The following is a 24,367-nucleotide window of genomic DNA, read 5'->3' as shown; positions in this document are numbered from 1 at the left end:
TCTGGAGTAAAGGCATTTCACTGGTCCTATAGCTTCTTTCCATTAAGAGCGATTAGATGGTGTCTATTCAAAGTTGCTGATCCATAGAGAAAATAAGAGCAGATAAAAGGAGATTTCAAGTGACCTCCTCGTCCCTTTCACACCAACCTGAGCCCTAGAATAGCCAAGGATCAACTAACACAAAAGCCCTTTCCTTTTTCTTTTCAGCTTCAGAAGATTTCCTGCAAAGGGTTAACAATAAAACAGAACTATCCTCAAGTTTGTTAGATCATGCTTTCCGAATGCTTTATTAACTCCTCCCATAGTTGGGCTAGGTTTATTATTCACCTCTGAAACAGGTAAATAAAATATACATAGCATAACAGAGGGCATTATTATTTACTGCCCCATGTGGTTTGTATCAGTGGTGTGTACCTCGCTCGTACTTTTTCATTTAAACTTTACCTAACCCTCCCTCACTGATGGAGGACACTGTAATAAACATATCTTTCCACTGAAAATTTAGAAGTTAATGTTAGCTTTATTATCTAGACCAAACTTCTAATAGGTAAATACTATTGTAATATGACCATAGTTACCAACAGATCTGCTGGCTTTGTGAGTCAACACTTTTTCACTAGTTTATTTTATAGGCCATTCAGAAAGTGACATTAAGGAATTAAACATTAATATGTTTAATCTGACTTGAATCAGTTACAACTCAGATCTACTCTGCTGGGCTAATCCTGCAGTAAAAGAAATAGGTGCCCTGACAGGTAACTATTAAGAGAAATTATTATATGGTTTAGCAGATTGTATTGTCAGGGAACTTTAACAAGCTTCTAAGTCATTTCAAAATTCCAACTTTTCATCCAAACACAACCCATTTTCCCCCAGGAAAAAGAACCACGCAGTTATTCTTCATTCCAGCCCAGCATTTAAAATAAAGAAATACACTCTGCAGCATGAAAGTCTCCAGTTCTTTCTTTCTTTTGCATAAATGCATTTAGATAGCTAAGGCTTGATTTTTTACAAAAAGTAAATATTTGGCCGTGGCCTCTCTAGTGTGCTAGGGATGATTGTCACTTTTCCTCCGATAAAAGGCTTGGATTTGCATCCAAAGGTCAGCAATTGCTCTCCTGCCATCCTCCCGTGGCGAGTCCCGGCCCTCCAACTGGAGGCCCAAGCGGAAAGGGGAAACTGCTTCCCTTATCTCTCCTTCCAAAACACGTGCTTTAAATGGCTGGTTTGTGATGGAAACTAAACCGTTTTCTAAGGTAAAGCACTTGTCTCTGGGTGTTTTGACCCAAAGGTGACAAAGAAAAAATGCCTACTAGAAGGATAGTGAATATCCAAGCCTCCTGATCCAGGGTTCAACTCATGGACAGGGTAAAAGCAGGCAGTCCAGCAGAAGCCCAACTCCCGATTTGGCCTTTCCATCCTTGTTTTCATTTTAACAAAGGCAGAACTTTTTACAACCGGGCAGCCACAATACAGACTGAGTTCAGTCTTGTGAGGAGGGATTTCTGACACAGGCAGGGGCCTTTGTTTGTTTGTTTGGGTTTTCATTTTGACTTCTTAATAATCATGAAACATTGGGCAGGCATTCCTGTGCCTCTCTCCACCCTCTTCTTCAAAGTATCATTCTAAAGACCATTTTAAATATATCTTCTTCAACTGTGTTCTTCCTGGGCTTAATCTCATGCCAAGGGAGACTAATTGTTTCGGCACCTTTAAAACAAGCTCTTTGGGAAAGGTCTGCAGTAAGAGCCGAAGAACTGACCTTTCTCCCAGTGAGTGCTGGCATGTTCATCTCTCCAGATGGGTGTGATAAAACAGGGTTATTTCTGTGCTCTTGTCTCTCTAAACAGGAAAATATCACTTTTAACAATTTAAGGGGTAGGGGAAAGGTATAGGAGATAACTTTCTACATATTTCTGGTCATTTGTAGGGTCTCATCACCCTTGTACTAGGTGTAGAAAATGTTCTCACAAGGCCACCTTTGTTTAGTGAGATTTACCAAAAAGCCAAAATGAATGGTCTGGTGAGTTCTGGAAGAGTAAATATCAAAAAGGTCATAGGATTAATGAAGAATGATTCGGCCTACCTGGAAAGAAAGATTTAGGGTAGGAGGATGTTAATCGCCTAGAAAGTCTGCTTGGATCCAGATTCTGAGGCCAGGAATGCAAGTCAATGAAGTATATGCAGCCACCAATCTCTGCTTCTCTCCTTCTCCCCCAGGTCATAACTGTTTACTGGCTATCCAGCTAGGAGAGATCAAGTGTTGTGTGGAAGCTCTCTTAAAAAGTAATTAAAGCTGAGCCACAATGCTAGCAAATCACAAAGGATATTGTAAGCTTACAGCCCAAATCCTCCTTCCCACGCTGAGGGGTAGCTTCTCATCTCTTAGGGAATTGTGGGAGATTGTGTGCACTGAATAGTCTTGTGGGGACCAGACTGTCACAGGTAGCCTTCCGAAAGGAAGTTGGAGAGCCTAGAACCTGGTGAGCCTTTTCCCATACCTGGATGGGCCTCACCAGGAGAAAGAGACCTTGGAGAGGGCCCAGTATACATGGCCACTGGAATGGCAGTCTCAAGTAGGGTATTGAGGCAAGGGCCATGGTGGGCCTAGGTTCGAGTGCCACGTGCACATATTAGACCTAGCAACCAAGGTGAAGGGCTGAGGTGAGAAAGGAGGGAAAGAGATCTGGAGAAGAGGAGTGAAATAAGGGTGGATCCTGCAACTAACTGTGTTTTCTTCTCCTGAAGCTGAGTGTGCCTAGACACTTGGGTGGACTATCAGTTGGGGGACCTACATGTTCCCACGAAATGCGATCATTTTTCTGTTCTACCCCAACAACAGATATCTTATGTCCTGGTTGAGTGTGGGGTGCATAAGGCCCCAGGATCAGTGTGCCAAGTTGAACCAGTAACAAAGGACAGCCTCACTGAGAGAAAGCAGAACTGCCCATGGACCTGAGCTGACCTCCCGCCCCCGTCGCTCCATGGAAGCCATTTTGCTAGGGCCGAGGCTGTGAGCCCAAGTGGAGGCACATCCACAGAGTGTGCAAACGCGGTAGGGAACACAAGGTCCGTAAGAAGAACAGCGACCTGAGCTCCGCTTGCGCTAGAGGAGTCCCAGAGGAGGACAGCACTTCTCGAAAAAACTCAGTTTCTTCCTGCCTGCCCCCTCTTGAGACGGAAATGTAGCACACAGGACCGGCGGAGGGGCTATCTGTCCCCTGCTCCGAAAAGCCGAGAGTTTCCACTGCTGTGGGCGCCACCACCAACAGCCCCCATCTTCTAGACTAGGGCCGGTGCAGCATCCCTTCTTCCCTTCCTTCTGGAGGAGCGGGTGGCTTCGCCTGAAGCCTCGAGGGCCCCAACTGTCCCCACCCCCAGGGTCTCTCAAATTTGGAAGCTCAGGGTGGGGGCTAGCGGAAAGAGCCCACAGTGAGGGCGAATAGGTTCCGCCCTTCCCGGGAAGTCTCGGCTCATCTGCGCACCCTGCCTTCCCTCCTCCCTGCGTGACCCGACCGAGGCCAGCCTTGCGCGGCTGGCTGACTCTCTAGACCTTCTAGCCCCGGGGCGCGGCCCCCGGCGTCGATTACCCCCGCCCCCTGCGCCAGCCCTGCGCGCCCTCTGACGCAAACGCGCGCCCCTGCCCAGCTCAGAGGAAAGCGCTCTTGTAGGTTTTAATTGAGGCTCTTCCTTTCACACACGCCCCCTCCGTCCCCACCCCGGGGAGGTGACCCCTCCCTGCCCCAGCCCTCTTGCAGCGGCGCGAGAAGTATGCTGGGGCTGCGGGGCGGGAGATCTGATGCTCTGTCGCCGCCGCCGCCCCGGGTTCTCCACTGGGGAGAGCGGCTTGGTGTCCCTTTTAATCCGCTGACATTATCGCCCACATCAAAGAGGCAGCCATCGATCGCGTTACATTAGGGGATCCCGTTACACACGGCGCCCGCAGGTGGGCGGCAGGAGCCGAGCTCGTAAGGCTCTGGCCCGAGCCAGGCTAGGCGCGGGCAACAGGGCCAGCCCAGCCAGGCTCAGCATCCGGTTCCACTGCGGTTCGGGCTCTGCACCAGCGGGACCGCTGCGCGCGTGTTAAACGCCCGCCCCTCCTCTGCCACAGGGCTGGAGGCCCGGCATCCGTCGCCCACTGGTGGGGGGGGGGGTGCGGGGGTAGAGGGTAGAGGATGGGGGTGGGGAGACCTGTTTTGAATTTGGACTGACGCTTGGCTGACACGATCCTCAGCTCTAGGAGGGCGCGGTGGCCGCGGTCCCTGCCTCCGCGCCGTTGCGGGACAGAGGCCGGGTGAGGGTAGCTCCTGTGCAGGCCCCACGGAAAGTTCTCCTCATCCCGCCCTGATTGCCTGGACTCCGGCCCTGGCCTGCAGAGGCCAAGAGAGCCAACCTCCCTACCTGTCCGCGCTGCCAACCCCGAGTTCAAAAGAAACGATAATCATTGCGTTACTTGCCTGGTGGGGAAGGACTTAGCCAAGTCTCGCTTCTGGTGCCCACGACTCACGGTCCAGGGTCCGAGGGTGGCTGGGCCCGCAGACCCGGCGTCCGGCGGGCCTCCGGTTCCCTGGCGCTCGCTTTCGCCTCCTCTTCCACTCGCTCCGTCTCTCTCCACGTTCTCTTTCCTTCTCCTTCTCTCCCTCTCTCTGCCTGCTTCCTCTGCCCTCGACTGCCTGCCTCTGTACTATATGGGGAGTAAAATTTAGAATTTATATATAGAAAGCTTGTTCTCTTTTTCCTTTCTCTTTTAAATCTTTTCTTCTCTTTCTTTCTTTCTCCCCCCCCCCTTTTTTTTTTTTGGTCTTTTAATCATGTTCATTTCCCCCATTTTAATTGACCAGGAGACGTGAGAGCGTTTATTTGGGGAGGGGGCCGAGGGCAAGGAGCCCCTGCCTGCCCCAGTCGCCTCCTCTCCGTCAGCTGCGTACAATGGGCCGCCGCTTGCAGAGTGCATTGACTGTCTCTCCATTATTCGAGCTGGAGGGGCTGTGGGGCAGGCACGGAAAAGGCTTTTTATTCTGCTCTTTAAAATCGTCGCTAGTCACTAAGCGGTCGCTGACTCCCGACTTGTAGGCTGGAGAGACCGGGGAAGCGCAAAACGCACCCCAAACACGCAGCGCTTCCCAAACCCCTCCCTGGTGAAATTTAAAGTGAGAATGAGTATTAAAAAACAGACCCTACCTCTGTCAATACAGCGTGGCCATTTACACCCACCTTTACCTGAGGGTGTGTTGAGGATCGGGATGCTGGAGCTGAGACAAACTTTTACGCTCTCCCGAGTCGAGGGGCGGGCGGGCGAGCGGGGCTCCCACCCCCAGCTGCTGCCGCGGCAGCTTTGTCACTCCGCACAGCTCCGCGCCCGCCTGAGCCTGCCTAGGGAGCGATCTCAAAACGAGGGGGGTGCGAGTGTGCTATTGGAGAATATGTAACTAATAGAAGTATCATTTTCCCCAGTACGATCTTTCAAGGAAAAAAATCCATTGAAAGAATTTTCAAAGTGCTGTCTCCGTTTGGAGAAAAGGCGCAGGCTGCCTGCGGGGAGGGGAGGAGAGACCCGGCTGTGCGCCTCCCGGGCGCGGCTCCCGTCCGCTAGGTGGCAGCCGGAGCCAGCGATTCCTGCAGGCCCCGCGGCAGGACCGCTCCTCCTGCCCGCCCCTCCTCCCACGACCAATCGCCTTCGGGAATCGGGGTCTCTCGCTCGCTCTCATTCTCTCTCTCTCTCTCTCTCTCTCTCCCCTAACCTCCCTTCCTCTCTCCCTCCCTCCCCATCTCCCTCTTTCTCCCCGTCTCTCCCTCTCTCAGTCTCTCCCTCTTCTCCTTCTTTCTGTCTCTCCGTCTCTTTCCCTCTGCCTCCCTCCCTCCCTCTCTCCCTCTCTCCCGCTCTCCTCCCTCTCCCCTGCCGCTCCCCCCACCCTCCTCTCCCCACTCCCCCCTCTCCACCTCTCCCCATCTCCCATTTTCCCTTGTCAGTCGCTCGCCCCTTTCCTCTTTTCCTGGGACTCCGACTTGACCGCACTAACTGTTCCCCCCCATATGAGGACTTACTACTGTTTTATCAGTAATTATTTAAGCGTTGTTTGAAGTTTGGAACAGCCTGCGAATACCAAAGAGGAAAAAAGAAAGAAGGAAAAATCGGATTGATTGTAAAGTTTATTTTTAAAATCATCATGGGATGAATAGGAGCCGTTGATTCAGATTGATTTTGTGGCAATAGCTGCATATTTCAGGAGTGTGTTTTGTCATAATTAAACCTTTAAAAGCAATGTATACTTTGGGCCAAAACGGGGAGTCCTTACCTTGTTTCTTAAAGGATATAAAAAGAGCAGAATCCACACTTGGATTATGCTTATATGTGAACGAAGAAAACAATTCCAACCCAGCATATTTCGTGAATCATTAAAATCGTAAGAGTTTATTTCTCATTAAAATTTTTTCTAACATTTTCAACGACACTCTCTTCACGCTCATAAAACCTAATTTTAAAAACTTTTCAGAAGAAATCAAAATAATTTCCTTCTAATTCTCTTTCACCCATTACTAGGCATTCTCCCCCTCGCCATCCCTTCCCCCTCTAGTGTTCGGGTGCGTGTGTGTGTGTGTGTGTGTGTGTGACCATAGACGACCCATACTAATCAGGTCTCAGAGTAAATAGCAGCGCAGGGCGATCTCAATGTAAATTGCGCTTGTCAGAAGCACACCCCCCTCCCTCACTTTCCCTCCTCCTCCCCTCACCATCCCCGTCAGTAGGTAGCTAAGAGGGAGGGGGAAAAAAAAGAAAGAAAGAAAAAGAGGAGGGGGGAGGGGCTCTCCAACCAATGGCGTGCTGGAGGCTTGGCTAACCTTAGACTCCCATTTTCTCTCCCCCCCGATTCAGGGCTCTGACCAGTCAGTCGCCTTTGATTATCAGTTGCCAGCAGCCCTTCTCTTGGCTCCTTGACACGAGCTCCATATAAGGCAGCGATCTCCATAGAAACGTGTCAGTTTCAATAGTAGTGTCAAAGTTCACTATATACAGACATTCGCGCAGATCCCCCTTTCGGAAACATTGCTCTGCGAGTCCTCCCGTTTAAACGCATTCAATTTTGGGGTCTCTCTCTCTCTCTCTCTCTCTCCTCTCTCTCTTCTCTGTCTCTCTCTTCTCCTCCTCCGCCTCTCTCTCTCAGTCTCTCTCAATCTCTTTCTCTCTCTTCTCTTCCCTTCTCTCCTCTCTCCCTTTTCTTTTCTTACATATTCTATTAGTTGTTTCCCTTGTATTCCTCTTCTTTCTCTTTTTCTCCCTCCTCCTTGCCTTTTACTCCATTCCTGCAGAAGAGAGAGGGCTAAACTTAAAAAAAAAAAAAAAAGGAGGAGGAGGAGGAGGCACCCCCTTCGTATTCTTCTTATCGTTATTTTATACATATATGATTTTTTTTGGAGGGAGGGTGTTGGTTCCCGGCTGAAGAGCACTTATTTAAAATACTAAAAAAAGAACATTTTTGGGCGATCTCCAGGGTTTTTTTAACTAGCTCTGTGTGTTATAGCAGAAGAAGCAGAAGAAGGAGCAAGAAAGAGGAAAAGAAGAGGATTATTTATTCGACCTACTTTGGATGTCTCTCGCTTTTTTTTTTATTGCAATTCTTTTTCTTCTGATTTTTATTTTTTCGATTTCGCTGTGATTTCGTCGCCGGCGTGAATTATCTCGTATTTTTCTCCCTCTCCGTCACCTCCCGAAAGAAGAAGGCAGCGAGAGCCCGGCGCCACCGGCACAACAAAAAGAGCAAAGTGTGTGATCCTCCTCGCCGGCTGCCTCCCTCTCTCCAGCGCTGCCTTCCTGAATGGCTGGCTGCGTCCAGCCCTGGACCTGGCCCCCCGACACCAACGCGCCCTGATCACCGCCGGCAGCCTCGCCCCGCGCCCTGCTCGGCTCACCGCGCTCCCCTCAATCCCGAGCCCAGCGAGGGCTCCCGCCGGGACAGCGGCGGCGGCGCGGGCGGCCCCGACCCGGGCTCGCGCTCCGGCTGCGGCCCCGACTCCAGCTCGGACTCCCGCCCGGGCCCCGGCTCCTCCAGCGGCGCTCGCCGCTGCAGCTGAGGCGGCGACTCCAGCGGCGCCTGCAGCCGCGACCTCCTCCTCCTCCTCCTCCTCCTCCTCCTCCTCCTCCTCCGCCTCCTCCGCCTCCGCCGCCGCCGCCGCCGCCCTCGCCGGCTTCCTCTATGTCGGCTCAGCCGGCGCGCAGCGTGTAGCCGGAGCGGCCGGCGGGCGGGCGGGCGCCCGGCGCGGGTGAGCGAGTGTGTGTGAGAGTGTGTGTGTGCGCGGGGGTGCGGGCGAGGCGGAGGGCGAGTGTGTGCGCGCGCCGTGGCCCATGCCCGCCGCCCCCGGCGCTGCGCCCCGCGCCGCTCCCGGCTGCCGCCTGTGCCATTTCTGATTTTGCAACTTGGGGAAGAAGAAAAAAGCGAGAGAAGGGAGCTTGCTCGGTGGGGGGGGGTGGGGAGGGGGGGGAAGGAGAGCGTGGCCCCCCCAGGATCGGAGAGCGGGGGGAGCGGGCGAGGGGAGCAGGGGTGTTGGGGGGGGAGCCAGAGAGCCTGGGGGGGCTGCAAAAAGAGAGAAAGAAAACAGCAGGAACCACAACAAAACGCCAGCAGGGCGGGCGGGCGCGCAGCAGCAGCGGGGCGGCCGAGGCAGTAGCGGCGGCAGCGGCGGCGGCGGCGGAGGCAGCGGCCGGTGCCCGGCTCGGGCTCGGCTCCCGCGACCCCGGGGCGCCCGGCGGGCCCCCCGCCCCCTCCCCCTCCCCCCTTCCCCTTCCCCTTCCCCTCCCAGCGCGCTCGCGCGCCCCGCGGCCCTCGGCGAGCAGCTCGGCTCCCCCCAGCGCTCCCCGGGCCCAAAGATATGGCAATGGTAGTTAGCAGCTGGCGAGATCCGCAGGACGACGTGGCCGGGGGCAACCCCGGCGGCCCCAACCCCGCAGCGCAAGCGGCCCGCGGCGGCGGCGGCGGCGGCGGCGAGCAGCAGCAGCAGGCGGGCTCGGGTGCGCCGCACACGCCGCAGACCCCGGGCCAGCCCGGAGCGCCCGCCACCCCCGGCACGGCAGGGGACAAGGGCCAGGGCCCGCCCGGCTCGGGCCAGAGCCAGCAGCACATCGAGTGCGTGGTGTGCGGGGACAAGTCGAGCGGCAAGCACTACGGCCAATTCACCTGCGAGGGCTGCAAAAGTTTCTTCAAGAGGAGCGTCCGCAGGAACTTAACTTACACATGCCGTGCCAACAGGAACTGTCCCATCGACCAGCACCACCGCAACCAGTGCCAATACTGCCGCCTCAAGAAGTGCCTCAAAGTGGGCATGAGGCGGGAAGGTGAATATTTCTTCTCTGCTTCTTTCCCTGAGCTTCGCCCGCCTCCCCGACCCTCTTTCTTTCTCTCGCGGGGGTGGCTGCTGTATGGGGCTGGAGCTCCTGCGGTCCCGGCCCCGTCCCAGCTTCCCCTGTCCCCGCTGCCTTCCTCCCCCGGCGTCACCCCCCCCCCCCAACCAAGCTCGCTGCCGCTGCCTCCCCCTCCCGGCCTGCGCTCCTCTCCCTGGCTCCTCCACCCCTCCTGCTGCCTGCTCAGGATTGTGTCCCTGGGATCGTGAGCTGTGGCTTAAAATCCCTTACTTCCTCTGTCTTGGATGTGCTCGGTGTGTGTCTCTTTCCCGCGTGTGCGTGAGGATGCTTGGGGGCTATGCTGGCATGAACTTGGGGAGGGGTGCTGATTTCCCCCAGAAAACTCTTCTGTGTTTTTCATTCCACTTTCCCCTCCACCTCTTCATACCCTTTATTTAAAATTGGGGAGGGCTGGGGACTGGAGTACCCTGAACCATAGATGCATTGCTGCATCATCCTTTTGGAAGCTTAGCTTGGAAAAAGAGGAGTGAGATTTATTGCACTTGTAGGTCTAATTAGGGGGGAAGGGGGGCTTCTGGCCTGTTCACTGGTTCCCTCTCCTCTTCACCGAGCTGGGGCCGCCTCCTCCAGAGCTGTGGCCTTGTTTTCACCCCTCTACTTTGAAAGGAAAGTTTGTGACTGAACCGTCCTTTCATAGTTGTGTCATTTTTTTAAAAGCATGATACTCGTTTTATTTCTTCATCAAACTCCACCCTCTGCTTAAATACTGCATACAAATTACAATTTACAACGGCATTTACCGATCCTTCTGATTTGGCTATAATGCATAGACTGCAGCTGGCATGAGCTTCCACTTCATTTAATCCCTGTGTTGTATGGGTTTGGTTTCTTTTAACACAACTTTTGATGTTGTATTTAGATATGCTTCATGTTCATGTGGCAAGAGATGCAGCACTTTTCTTATAAATATATTTAGCCGTTTATAGTTAAAGTTTATCTCCTGACAATCATTAAAGATGTCTTATAGTCAAATTAGCGAACCAGTCAATTTTGCAGAATGCAGATTACTCCTTCTTGTAATTGACTTTAAAATTATATTTTATATGCCACAAGAAAAGAAATTGAATTCCTTCAGATCTCAAGGAGCAGGCAAATATGACGACTTCATTTCTAGCTCCAGGGAGATTTTTGTAGGCATCTGAAAAAAAAAAAAAAAAAACTGAATTGTGCTCTCATTTAATTGAAAAATAACTGCCAAGTTCAAAACTATAATTAGAAAAAAAGTATTCTAGCTGTTATGTTTCAAGAGCTTAAATTGCATTGGGACTTGCATTAAAATTAGAATCAAAGCAAATTTAAGAAAATAGTGCACAACCTGAAATAAGACAGCTATGTGTACATGGACATATCTATATTAATTTGTTGGGGGGAGAGTTCAGTAGCCCTAACTTTTCCTAAAGTTGTCTTTGTTTACATGGCAATTTAAAACGCTGGCACTGTTGAAGTAAAACATACACATTAAAAAAAAAAAAAAAAACTTTGGTCAGCTTTAAGAACTCAAAGCATGCTTACGTTTTGCATTCAGATGGTTAATGAATCCAGTGTTTTTGCAGTTGCAAGCTCGTGCATTCACTGGGTAAAAGCTGGCTGCAGGTTGCAGTGGCACCTCACAGGACAGACATTAATTATATTTCCCACTTTTTCAATAATGTTTGGCTACTGTAAGTTCTACTTTTTCTTGAAATTTTTCAATTTTCTGTTGCTTTTAACAGTGAACTTTGTGTGGGGCGAAGGGGAGGAGGGGGCAGGGGAGGGGTGCAGGATACTTGTTTTCTATTCAAAAGTTGTAAATGGTTATGTAACTTGTATCTATTTTAAGGATAATTCTATAGCATTTTGAGAGAATATGGAAACATTTTGAGCAAAACACTGCTTGCTCGCAAATGAAGAGGCGCTAGGCGTTTGCCTAGAACCACAACCTTCCTCTGATTTCGCCTGTTCTTTTTTGTTTGTTTCTGTTTTACTCTGATTTGTTTCCTTCTGGAGGGGTGAGTGGGATTTCATTAACCGGTGTGTTACACCTTGGTGGTGGAGGGGTTGGGTGGCACTTTCTTGGCCATGCCGGGCTGGGGGCCCTGAGATCAGGCCTAGTTCTGGCAGGGCTAGGGTGGCCAGGGGCGCAGGCGATGGCTGGGCATATTGAGCCGCGGAGCTGGAGGCCCTCACCCCTGATTTCCTCCCGGTGTGGGCTGTGAGTGAGAGCGAGCGCGAGAGAAGATGCGCCGGGCGCGTGTGGCTGTAGGAAGAGGCTCCGCATTGTGTCGGGTGCGCTGCGGCGCGCCGATGTTCGCAAGCCCCCTGGATGCACATTGCCTCTTTTCTCTCTTTCTTTTTGTCAGCGGTTCAGCGAGGAAGAATGCCTCCAACCCAACCCAATCCAGGCCAGTACGCACTCACCAACGGGGACCCCCTCAACGGCCACTGCTACCTGTCCGGCTACATCTCGCTGCTGCTGCGCGCGGAACCCTACCCCACGTCGCGCTACGGCAGCCAATGCATGCAGCCCAACAACATCATGGGCATCGAGAACATCTGCGAGCTGGCCGCGCGCCTGCTCTTCAGCGCCGTCGAGTGGGCCCGAAACATCCCCTTCTTCCCGGATCTGCAGATCACCGACCAAGTGTCCCTGCTGCGCCTCACCTGGAGCGAGCTGTTCGTGCTCAACGCGGCCCAGTGCTCCATGCCGCTGCACGTGGCGCCGCTGCTGGCCGCCGCCGGCCTGCACGCCTCGCCCATGTCCGCCGACCGCGTCGTGGCCTTCATGGACCACATCCGCATCTTCCAGGAGCAGGTGGAGAAGCTCAAGGCGCTGCACGTCGACTCGGCCGAGTACAGCTGCCTCAAAGCCATCGTGCTGTTCACGTCAGGTGAGGCTGTGGTCGCCGGGAGGGCAGGCCGCGCCGGGGACGACTGCAGGCCGCGCTCCGCCCGGCCCGGCCTCCTACGCCGCGTCACCGCGCGGGCCCCGCTGGCCCGAGCCCGACCTGCGGCCTGGCGGGGACTTGCGGCCCCAGCGCCCGGACACGGCCCGAGGCGCCGCTGCCATCTTGGGAGCGCGGCAGTGCGGGAGCCGAGGCGGCTGGGAGGCGGGCGGCGGGCGGCCCGGCCTGGGGGCCCGGACCCCCACGCGGGGCGGCGGCGGCGGCGGCTGCGGCGGGTGCGCGTCTTGTGTGTGTGCAGGGGTTGGGGGGGGCGTGGGGACGGTCTGGCTGCGCGTGTGTGCGGTGTGCATGTGTGTGCGTGTGGTGTGCGCCAGCGTTTAGTGTTTCTGGGGGAGGAGAGGGAAGGAAGAGAACGTGGGAATGTGGCTTTCTCCTCTGTGTGGCACGCTCCCTGGATGGGTTTCCCGACACAGAGACACACACACAGAGGTGGAAAGAGAAGAATACGCGCAAATAAATCATAAATAATCCCGCTTTATTGCTGCCTGATTTTCCCTTATCGGAAACCATTCATGTTTGCAGTTGCTGAGGTTATTGAGGGTCGTAAAAAACGGATTCAATCTAAACAAGAAAGATAAAAAACAAAAGGAATACTGTAGAACCCGCAAGTATGGGAGGATTCCCGCCCCAGAGATAAATTTCCTATCCACACAAAACACACGAACATTGGAAATTTAACAGAGTGCCTTAAAAATATCAAATTAAATGTAGGTGGTGGTAACATGCATGTTAACAATTTCTCTTATGATAGATGGTTCAAATTAACTTCCAGGAAAGTGCATTAACGTTGCCTTTGAAGGCTCTAGTCAGAGCCTCTGAGAACAGTGCCCGCTTTTTATTATTGTAACCTGCAAGAGGGAAACATATAAACACCCGGGACAGCAGGTAATGGGGGGAAATATAAACAAAGCCAGAAAGGAGGCTGGTGGGGGAACAGAGCTGCTCAGATTGGGTCCCGGGGCCTTGCCCACTGTGAGTAGGGTTAGCTGCAGTTTTAGTCCCATTATTGGCACTATTGTTTTTAATTCCTCCATTCAGAGAACAAATAAACCATCCTAATAAATCTATCCTAGAGCCAGGACCTCCAAAGGCCAAATTAAAACCATTCCCGAGCAGAGATGGCAAAACCCTTTTCCCAAGGCCTTGTTGAACAGTAAGCAATGGTATAATCTATCAATATTTCCTGGCTTTCATGCGTGAAGAATCGTATTTACATTGTATTAAAATGACTCTTAAATTTGCACAATATTGTAATGTAGCAAATGTAGTATTAATATCGATCTGAACAGCAGATAATTTATTTAGACAAGAGCATCTCATTTGTATGCAGGGTGGCCAGAGCCGTGGACTTGGACTGCCCCCCTTTTACTTTCAGTGCAAATGCAGGTCTGCTCGTGGGAGAGGGAGTTCTTTGCAAGAGGATAAAGTGCAAACCTTAAAACAAATGGAAGATTTATTGAATAGCCTCCTCAGTGTTTGAATGCATTTTATCTTAATAAGTCTTCTTGATGGAAACGTGTTTTTCAAAAGTGACAAAGAGCCTGGGAAGCAGCGACCGGGCTGCTTTCGCTCTGGCAGGCCTGGGGCCTGGCTGGCTCTCGACTACCCGGCTCTTTAGCCAAATTAATCAGGAAGCAAGCCAGTGTCGGGGAAGCTGGGGGTTTAAAATCTCATCCAGTGAGGTGTCTCGAAGCCGAAATGTGACTTGGAGCTGGACAGAGGTCTTCTCAGGAAAGGTCTTTCCTCCCTTTCCCGTGTCCCCTACTTAGGTTCTTTGAACTCCCTTGACGTTTCTGATCTCCGGCCCTTTCCCAGAGAGAGGCATGGGCTGTGCTGGCCGCAGGGAAGATGGTGGAATTATTCATGCCTTTCTTTCAACTTTCCATCCTAAAACATCCCCGTGAAAAGTGTTCCTTTTTAAAAAGTTGTCCCGGAGAAGTTTCCCAACTACATCTTCAAGGTGCAGGGGAGGCTGAGAAGTGAACAATAACATTATTTTGTTAGAAAATTGCAAACAGAATATCTGAAAATGGAAATGGAGCTGTCAGTAGTAATTCACCCCCCTTCTCCATACAACACATTTCCACTTTTGACTAAACTTGTTTTGATTGCTAGCCAGAAGGGAATTCATGGGAAGCCTTCTCAAAGTCATCCAACTTTTAAGCAAACTTTGAATGATGGAAAAGACAGTTTTAGACATATTGTCCAACGAGGTTTGCTCCGGCTAAGTATTTGAAGCTGGCACGGGGGTTCCCTGCGGTGGTTTTCACATTTGGCCTCCGGATGGTATGCTTAATCCTTAATATTCTGGAAAGCATCCAAGGACTAGGTCATGACCTGAACTTACTTTTTTAAAAAATTCATTAATTCATACACCTAAATATTCCCTCAAATAAATGGGACCTCCTCTGAAAGGAGCCATCTAGTTAACATAAATACAATAAATCCATTTTCAGCACAATAATAACTTTGATTTCTAGTTATGGCAGCTGATTACATCTATATTTCCTGAACACTAAACTCTTTTGAATGCACACCATGAAATACATTCTCTGCACTACAAAGGCTAAGCCGGGAGGGCCTGAGCAGTAATGGTTATTTATTTACATAATTTCTTTTCCATATACTATAGAAGAAATATTGAAGGTTCCTGCATTGACACTACCACATAAAAAGTGAGGCATGAATTCTGTATATTCTCCCTCCTTTTCTGATCTCGGGTATATCTCATGGAATGTAAAGATGTACTTCATTACACCCCCTGCTCACCTCGCTTTGCTGCCACAGTCACCCAATCGATTTGAGAGCTCATACTCTCTGTCCATAGTTGGGGGACTCCTGTTGCAGGAATATCTAGAGTGGGGATGGATATCTAGAGTGGGAATCCAGACCTGAAGTGGGACTCCTGCTGGAGGGAGGCCACAGAGCTGTCCGGCTGGCACCTGGCAGCCAGGCCCCCGCTGCAGGCATTCTGCCTTCAAAGGAGGAAAAAAATCCAAGCAGCCAGCCCAGGGCCCAGGCAAGCCCTTCCCCGGCTTCTCTCCCTTGGACTGGCCTAGCTGGGAGAAGGGTAGTGTCGTTGCACTCCGGGGGCCCTAATTGTGCATATCAGATAAATATTTTACAGACCTGAGGGGATGCCATATGGGTCTTTAAAAAAAATCTGCTGGGGTATCAGTGGGTCCTTTTCATACTACATTGTCTGAGGCTGAAAGGGATCCTGTGCCATAATGGGCAGATAATGCATGTAAAGCAAGATATATGTAAATATGAGTGTGCGTGGTGGCCAGTCAGCAGGGCCAGGTTAGCCAGTAAGGCCAAGGGCAGACCTCAGCTTCCCCTCCCCTGAGTCGTGGAGCCCTAAAGTGCCCCTGCCTCACCCTGCTAGCCATAAAATCTCACTGGCTTCCCAGGTTAGGCCAGTGAGGATGCACCCGGGTGGCTGGCGGGAGTAATTAGACATCTGAGAGGAACGCATTCTGGATCCAGGGTCAAAGGAGACCCCCCCCCCCTTAGAAGTCCTTGAATTAGCACTAGTTTTATTTGTATTTTTGCTCAAGGCCATTGCCTTGTAGATGAAGGTGTTAGAGTGCTTTGTAAATCCCAGTTCTTGAAATACAAAGACATAAAGCTCAGAAACTCAGCAGACACGGGTTTCACTTTGAATCATTTGGTAGTCTTGGGGTCACACTTGCCCACTCACAATTATATAATGTCCTTTCGGGGGCATCGCCATTCATGAATTTCTCCCCAGATCTATATATTAGCGAACTCTGCCTTTGATCTCTAGTCAACCTCCTGACTGGCTAAGGGCTCCTCTGTGATCTTTCTGTTTTTTAAATATTTATTATTAATATAAGAAATAACATGGGTGTTTGAACTAAGAGAGGAAGCTTTCACTTCATTCTTCTGATTCCACCTTCTCTTCCATTTCTTTGCCTTTAGTTAGTTTATATAGTATAAACTACTGTCTTGAAATATTTTTAGGAGAACATGAAGAGCCTTGGTTGATATGAGATAAACACACAGGTTTTAAGATGCTGTCATTGTGTGTAAGTGCCTTTTCCCCCCTTGGTCTTCTGACAGGAAGCCTATCTCCCCAGTTCCCCCCCTCAACTCCCCACCTCCCAGTTTGGAAGCAGCAACAGCAGCTGCCTCCACCCCAGCTTTGTGTCTGATCGTTGAAGATGTCTCCTTTCCACAGCCTGGAGTAACTGAGCCATATTCCTTCTGATTATTATACAGCTTACAGAGATGTGACCAATTTTCAATTACTTGATCAAAAGCACAGATAGAAGTGTACACCCTCACCGAGGCTTGCTGCAGAGTTCTTGGTCGCATAGATAGCGGATCTCAAATCTTGTATTGCTAAAGCATGGGCTCGATCTGAGTCCACGCACTGCCAGCCCATGATTCCTTACCCCTCCCAGGTGTTTATTCACTAGACAGTCTAGGTTCTCCTTGAAGATTTTGGTTGGGGTCATTTGGGTTTGAGAGGGAGGACTCCAAGAAGCCTGTAAAAACTGCCCCCAAGCTACGTATTTCTTCAGGGCTTCTGAACACCCCAAAATCAGGGGCAAAAGGGGCAAAAGTCCTCCCTTTGATGAGCACAGAGGAACAATGCTCCCCTCCAGGCGGAGGACAGGTTGCTCCGCACAGCAAACATGGCTCCAACATCGTACATTATTTAATCCAAAGGTGAAAGAGGAAAAAACAAAGGGACTGGAGAGGTTGCTGCCTCTCTGCCCGTGTGCTTCCTCTCCTGCTCCCCTAGGCTTGGTGGGGGTGTGATTTATTTTTATTGGTGTTGGGGGGCAGAGAGGAGGGAATAGTGAAGAAGGAATGGGGAGGTATAGAGAAGAGGATTTTTTTCCCTTTTCCCTTCGATTTCCTTTCTTCCCTCTTATCAACTTAAAAACATTTCTGAGGGTTTGTTTGTGCCTTTGCTGTTCACTAACCTGTGTGTCCCCTCCCCTCTTCTGCCCTTCTTGTGGCCGCACGGGCAGATGCCTGTGGCCTGTCCGACGCCGCCCACATTGAGAGCCTGCAGGAGAAGTCTCAGTGCGCACTGGAGGAGTACGTGCGGAGCCAGTACCCTAACCAGCCCAGCCGCTTCGGCAAACTCCTACTGCGACTGCCCTCCCTGCGCACCGTGTCCTCCTCGGTCATCGAGCAGCTCTTCTTCGTTCGTTTGGTAGGTAAAACCCCCATCGAAACTCTCATCCGGGATATGTTACTGTCTGGGAGCAGCTTCAACTGGCCTTACATGTCCATCCAGTGCTCCTAGACCTTGGGCGCTCCCCACCTGCCCCCGCCCCCCTAGAGACTCACTGGACCGGCGGGGGCCATGGACTCCAAAGCTGCGGGGACATCAGGCGGCTGTTGCAGGGTGCAGCCAGGCAGGGGGGAGGTGGGCCGGGCGACAGGAGCAGCCCACCCTGCAGAAATGCAACCCGAGCTGCAAACCAGGAGAAAAAGAGACTCTCTTTAGGATCAGATCTGTGAACATGTTGGAAAGGAAAGAAAAAGGACCTTGTGTCTGGTGAGAAAAGGAAAAAAAAAATTGGAAGAGAGGACCATGAAAATTTTAATAAAACAGAAGGAGACTAATGGACCTTCCAGGATTTATTGTGGACGGATGTGGATATATTCTGTACAGAAAACAACACATGGAAGTGGACTGAATTCTATGTAGAAACACACACACACGCCCCAAACATTGTTATTCATTTTGTAAAATACTAGTCTTTATTTTCATTTTTTTGTAAAATTTAAACATCGTATGCACATAAAAAAGGAAACAAGAATTAGGGGAAAATAACATTTTCCAAATAATTATAAAAAAATTGTCCTGTGTCTATGTATCTATATCTGTTTTGTATTTTTTTCTGGTTCCAAACCAGATTTCCTGTGATTCTATACTAATAATTTTTGATATAACCCTTTGCTTCTTATAATGAGTGCGATATATGTTGTCAAGGCTGTTCTTCAAGAATTAAAATTGAAGTGAAAATTTAAACAAAAAATAAAAGAATTTAGCAAAACCCACGTGTCTGGTTACTTGACAGATGTCTTAAGTGCAAGAGAACCCGCCAATTAATTTCCACTCCAATTATTATTAGAATGGGGAGGTGAAGGTGGAAACTTTTAAGGTCCATTATTAAGCGGTTTAGGTTTATTTCCTAAAACCAAGCCACTGCCTTGGTTTTGTAAATGCGGAGGGTCAGGCTCTGTGTGGGCTGGGGTGGGCAGGGAGAGGACAGGGCATCTTGGGCGTTCCCAGCAGCTCTTATGAGCTTGTGGATGGTTGGTGCTGCACGGACGGACATAAGCGGGGACTGGGGTAGGCTTGGTTGCAAGTGGGGCTGGGTCTGGGGACCACCTGCTTTATTGACTGCAGGTGGGAACTTGCCAGACTGGCAAGGCTGCAGAGAGGTGTGGAGAGCTGATGTGGGGGTCAAGGGCAGGGGAGGGCTGCTCAGAAGTTTCTTGGCCTGTAAGTGGACCTTAGACCTCTCCCCTGCTCTGCGAGAGAGTTAGGACCACAACGCTGTCGAACCTACTTTTACTCCCCCTTACGGTCCAAGGCAGAGTTGGCTAGGGTTTACTCTTCCCTCCTGACCCTGTGACAGGGTTCCCTGGAGGGCTCTGGAGCTCAGCTGGGTGAAGGGAACCCACCCCCCAACCCGACCCCACCCCCATGGCACTTATGGGCGTGGACCCGGAACTTGGGAGTTGGTGAGCAAGGCTAGAGCAGGTTCTTTCCAGGAGCAGTGTTTGGGTTCTCATGGCCCTTCCAGGGCAGAAACCTGCCGCTGAGGCCTCGCTTTGGGTGTGCATAGGGGGCTGCTCTCTGTTACAGCTTTTGGAGCATGAATGTTTTATAGAATTCTAGTCAGCAGTGTGAGAACACATACTACCAAGGGAGTTTTTTTCCTAATGTATTAATAAAGCCAGATCTTTTGAAATAACACCTCTTACCACTTCCCCCACCCCTCATCCCCAAACAGGGCTTGGATGAGGCAAGAGCTTCACTTTCAGAAGTCATTGACGAAGTTTTGCTTTCATTTGCTGTCCGGAAATCTCCAGGTCCCCCCACTCCTTTAAAAACGTATTAACAAGCTCCAAGCCGCCTCAGATTTTAATATTCTAGGTGCAGTGCACTGAGGGGGCAATGCCACGCTCTCTGTGGAGAAACCGCCGCAGATCCACCTGCCACTGGCCTGAGCCTTGAGGAGGCAGGGCGGGTAGAGGGCGTGGTGCATGGGGTACTGAGGGGACTTCCTGCCTTCACCTGGGTTCCATCCTACCCTGGGCCTTACCTTTTCCACGACACCCAGGGGCAATGTCTTTGGGCCTAGGCTGACTTCCCTGTAGAGTGAGCGCCCAAGGCCCGAAGGGCAAGGGAATAGTTCATATTTCACTCCCAACCACCTCCCAGAAAGTCTTGGAGAGCCCTCTAGGTATGCTGGTTCAGGGAATGTGTGGTTTGGGGTGGGGTAGGCTACAGCCAGGCGCTGAGGGGGAGGGGAGAAGAGCTGCCTCCAAGTGCTCACTGATCTTTGCTGTCTTTCTTGAAATGAGATGTAAATCTATTCATTACAGTGTGATCCCTCTGATGAAAATAGATAAACATTTTTGTAGGTCGGAAACGTATTTTTCAATTAATTTCAGTATGGAGGCCCAAGCACAAGGTGCCCAGTGTGGGGACCCTTCCAGAAGCCAAGACCTGGGATGTATGAGGCACTTGCTCCTGGGTCGGGAGGAAGGTGACCGTGGTTACTTGTCTCTTGCGGGACTGGGCCGGGGGCATTGCCCATGGCCTGAGGAACCCTGTGACCTTTCTAAGCCTGGGCCTAAGCCCGGTGCCGACCAGCACAAAGTAGGGAGAAGAGCAGGCCTTCCTTCTGTATGGCTTCACGGACTCCCTTGCAGGCTCCAAGAGAGAACCAGGAGGCCCTGGAACTGAGCGGAACAGAGAGGGAGAAGGGGCTTCGTTCCTATGCTCAGAGGACCTGGCTGGGGGCTGCAGGCACTGGGTTTTTCCTGTGCTGTGTCCTTGGTAGCATTACATTCACCCGTCTTCGGAGGTCTCTGTGGGTCTCAAGCAGAGGGACAGAGGCTCCCCAGGGAACTCAGAGGTTCTGTGGGTGCTCCCACAGGGCGAGACAGGCTGCCTGAGTTCGGTGGCTCTTCCCTCTCAGAGCGCGAGGTCGGACCCACAAATCTGCTCTCACGCTATCAGCAGCTTTCCTAGCCGAGATTGCAGTAGGAAAGCCACGGGTTAAGCCTTCCATCAGCCCGGAAGAGCCCCCTCTGCTCCCTGAGCATTCTCAAGGCTCCCTGGCTGGCCCGACCCGTGTCCTCGGCCCAGGAGCTAAGGGCCGGAGCTGTCCCAAGGCCTCCTTGCTGCGCAGAAGGGCAGCCCCAGTAGTGGCCAGGCTGCCCCCGCTCAGTGCCCTGCCTCCCCTCGGACCCTGGAAGCCACTGGACAGAAGGCAACACGGAATAGGTGGAAGCCTCCTCTGCCTGGTGGCCGCCCAGGGGCCCCTGAGCAATGAGCCCGCTTTAGAGCCAAGCACCAGGGGGAGCCGTGGAACTCGGGTGTGAGGCTGCCGCCAGATGTGGGCTCCACGGTCACCTTAGGGTGTGCAGCCCTGCCTTGGCCTGCAGAGGCATAGCAGCCCTAAAGAGTTGGGAGAACAGGATTGGGCTAACTGGGTGGGATAGAACTGACAGGTCCCCAAGGCCGGAGGAAATACACTATAACTGTTGGAGAGCGGCCCACACAAGGTGACTTCCCTCTCAAAATTACCTGTGACATATGAAAGTCAACGCTCCCCTTTCTAACCCAAACACTTGCTGGGCGACTGAGAACTTTGAGGGCTTTGAAGTCAGTTTAAACTACTTTAGCCACAAGCTTTTCTGAAAACATCAAAAAAGCCATCTTAGGACGCACTCTCCTCTGGGAATTTCTAGGGCACGACAGCGCCTCATCCGCAGCCTGGGGACAAAGAGTGGCCTGAGGGAGTTAAAATGTGGCCTCTGCCTCCACAAGCACACCCCAAACTGCGACCAGGCCTGGGGGAAGCCCGGGGGGCTGGGGGTGGGCGTGCCTCCTGGCTCCCAGAACAGCCTTGGGTTTCCGGGACTCTACCCCCTGACGCTGGTTCAGGCTCGCGGTCTCTCCGGCAGCGGCCAAGGGCCTGGGTGAGCTTCCGGAGGCCCCATCGCCCAGCCTGGAGGTCAGCGACACTAGGGATATGGAGCCTCCTTCCATCCAAGCCCACCTGAGCTCCTCTGCTTAGTGCAAAAAGTTTATTAAAAAAAAAAAATCCTCCTCCCCAGCTTATGCAGTCCTTACATCTCCTGTGGTGTGGGAATCCCCTCCCGTAAACTGCTGGATTCTCCAGAACAAATCACCTGAATGTCTCTTCAAATGGAAAACCATGAAGGAGAGTGAGGAGGGTAGGCAGGGAGACACAAGTGGAAACTAATAAAACTCTTGTCAGAGGGCCTGCTCGGGATCCGCGGCGTCACCGGGCCTTTCACTTGGAAAGCCAAAGAGTTGTATTCCTAAATGAGTTAAAGACCCATTTACCTCTGTCGTGTTCTATTCATCAGGCCACAAGTTGAGAGTTCCTAACATGAAACTATTTGTTTGCTTACACAACCAGCTGGGCGCAATTTCACGTCTGAGATATCTATCTGAAAGCGCCTCTCATTTATTATCTCTCCTTGTCAGCGAATCCATTTTCCAGCTCCCCCTCCCCCCCCCTTTGGGGTTTATTTATTTATTTTTGGTGGGACTTCTTTGCCTGGGAGGACCTGGGTCTAGAATGCTCCCCAGGGAGCGGCCAGTCCCTGCGGGGGGTTTCTGCGGGGCGCAGGGCGCAGGGACCAGGGGGCAGCTGAAGCGCGCTGGCGGCCACCGCTGACCCCCCGCGGGCGGGCGGAAAGGGCCAGGGCAAGGGGTGCTCAGCGGGTGGGCCCGGCGGGACACTGCGAAGCTGCCTTTCTCTCTGGATGTCCTCCCTGCTAGCTCTCCCAGAGTAAGCCGCAACCACCTGTGCGAGGAAGGGGTGGGAGGAGGCCCGGGAGGGGAGTCCCGGAGCCTCTCTCCCAGATGGGGGCCCGAGATACGGATTTGAGAGATGCTTTTACAAAGCCTCACCTAATCCCATGGGGCCAATTTCTTCTCCCAGGCTGGGCCGGAGCGCGGAGTGAGTAACCAAGATGTAAATAGTTGTGTGATGGGTTGGGGGAGGGGGGCAGGGCATTTATTGTGTGTGCGGAGGGAAGAAGGCTGCACGTGGTTTCAATTTTGAAGCACAAAGAAATAACATGCAATGCAGAAAATAGGTTTATGAATGTAATTGAGAGGAAAGAAAACAATTAACACGGTGCAAGGTTGCACACTCGATTCTCCACCCCTCTCCTTCTCTTCTACCCCAATTTTGAGAAATCCGGGTCATGTGAATAGAGTGGGTCTAGGCAGTTGGATCCGGCTGACAAGGGAACCCCTGATGGAGATCACAGTGATGGGTGGATAATGGTGTCTATCCATCTCCTAGTCTGCTAAGGCCTCCTCCTAACCAAGCTGAAAGCGAGGGATCAAATCCCCAAGTCCATTGTATAAAAATCGGTAGTCGTGGAGGTGGAAGGGAGAAGGGGTGTCTGTGAGGAAGGGGAGAGGGAGAAGGAGAAGAGAGATAGCCTGGGATTTCTTTAAGACAGACCAGGCTGGGCTCTGCAAGCTATCCTATTGTGTTGATTTAGGAGGACATTTGCTGTATATAACGTTTAAGGCTGATAATATCATTGCGCAGCCAGATAAATAAAGCGTTGGCCCAACAGTGGGGTCAGCGATCGATCTCTGGGCTCAGAGGGAAAAAGAGAGAGACAGGATCGAGCACGAGGCTCTGTCTGTGTGCTTGTCAGTCGGCACGCAGGAGCCCGAGTGTGTGTGAGCGTCAGGGTGTGCGAGAGAGAACCAAGTCTTCAGCTGGCCAAGAGGCTCATTAGCATTCCTAACCCATGGACCTGCGCTGACAACTAACAGAGATATCCCGCTCACCACCAGGCCTCCTCTCCTTTTGTCTTCAGATCTGGAGGAGAAAAAGATTTCTCGGTGGAAGCTGGAGCCTGAACTTCCATGTGGTTGATGGAGATTCAGGGTATAAAGAGACGTTTCAGGATCTTGCCTGATCTTTCACTCTGCTTTTAAAAACTTCCCTCCTAAAGAAGGAAGTTGGTTTTTTTTTTTTTTTTTTGCTTTCTTCTCTTAAAGTGTAGTATGTTTGTTGAAACTCCAAGCTTAAATGAGAGAGAAAATTCTCTGAAAATATTTTGCCATTTCTCCTTGTTGACATGCAGAGAGGTGGATGTTTATGTGTTTGGCTCACATACACATGTAAAGCTGGTACTTTTAAAGATTTCTAGAACATAGCAACCAGGGGTGGTTTGAGATTTTTGTTTCTCTTCTTTTTTCTGCTTGGTTTTGTTTTTGTTATGACAAAATTCATTTGATTTTCTATAATAAGTGTTCTGTTTATTACTTCATCAGTCCGCTGTTGAAGTAAAGTACATCTTTCAAAATGAAATGGGGTCTAATTTTGTGTGAACTGTCAGAAATGAGCAATTTTAGAGGCCTCCGCTATTCTAAGAAACATTTAAGGTTATCCTCATTCATACAGTTTTAATCACCTTACACCTATTTTGGGAAAAGTGTCTTAGTTAAGTATCTCTCATAGGGATAAATACTTATCTACTGCTCTCCTAGATCCTGCGCCTTGAACTCCATCAAATGAGGCAGATAGTTTTACATTGGAGTGTACAAATTATCCCATGTTGACAGATGTTTGTCACTTAGTAACTTCTTTCCAAGTCCCCCCCCCCTCCCCTAAGCCTTCTTTCTTGCTTGCTTTGTTGTTTTAAAATATGCATGTCTCTCACTGGAATGCCAGTCACGAGTGCAAACTTTGTGTCCAACCTCCCACATGAAATGATC

At 51.3% G+C, this 24,367-nt stretch overlaps 2 protein-coding genes across 7 annotated transcripts in view; one reads left to right on the top strand and one right to left on the bottom strand.

The window, feature by feature from the left end:
* LOC309861221 (uncharacterized protein) overlaps positions 1–5,872 on the bottom strand; it is a 535,944-nt gene extending 530,072 nt beyond the window's left edge. Inside the window, exons 1-2 of one of the 6 annotated variants that reach the window (XR_014309821.1) lie at positions 5,221–5,859; positions 4,454–4,684 (exon numbers count right to left, since the gene is read on the bottom strand). The gene's annotated coding sequence lies outside the window, so the exon portion shown is untranslated. Of the gene's footprint in view, positions 1–4,453; positions 4,685–5,214 lie in introns of all 6 variants that reach the window. The other 5 variants (XR_014309822.1, XR_014309823.1, XR_014309824.1 and 2 more) reach the window with 5 other exon arrangements.
* A 2,864-nt stretch (positions 5,873–8,736) lies between these two features.
* NR2F1 (nuclear receptor subfamily 2 group F member 1) lies at positions 8,737–18,401 on the top strand. Its single transcript, XM_082723971.1, has 3 exons — positions 8,737–9,328; positions 11,755–12,282; positions 17,364–18,401. Exons 1-3 carry the CDS (start codon positions 8,866–8,868, stop codon positions 17,642–17,644), a joined length of 1,272 nt encoding a protein of 423 aa, XP_082580097.1. The 5' UTR covers positions 8,737–8,865; the 3' UTR covers positions 17,645–18,401.
* Positions 18,402–24,367: the final 5,966 nt, after the last annotated feature.

Source organism: Mustela nivalis (genome assembly GCF_964662115.1).
Source record: "Mustela nivalis genome assembly, chromosome: 3".
NCBI classification, from domain to species: Eukaryota; Metazoa; Chordata; class Mammalia; order Carnivora; family Mustelidae; genus Mustela; species Mustela nivalis.
The sequence above is the reverse complement of the archived record's forward strand: the minus strand, read 5'-3'. Positions and strand labels throughout refer to the sequence as shown.

Bases quoted from the DNA above. Each gene is read 5' to 3' on its own strand.
- NR2F1 (XM_082723971.1), top strand. From the start codon at position 8,866: ATGGCAATGGTAGTTAGCAGCTGGCGAGATCCGCAGGACGACGTGGCC. The intron at 9,329-11,754 runs GTGAATATTTCT...TCTTTTTGTCAG, and splicing joins AGTGGGCATGAGGCGGGAAG to CGGTTCAGCGAGGAAGAATG. The intron at 12,283-17,363 runs GTGAGGCTGTGG...CCGCACGGGCAG, and splicing joins CATCGTGCTGTTCACGTCAG to ATGCCTGTGGCCTGTCCGAC.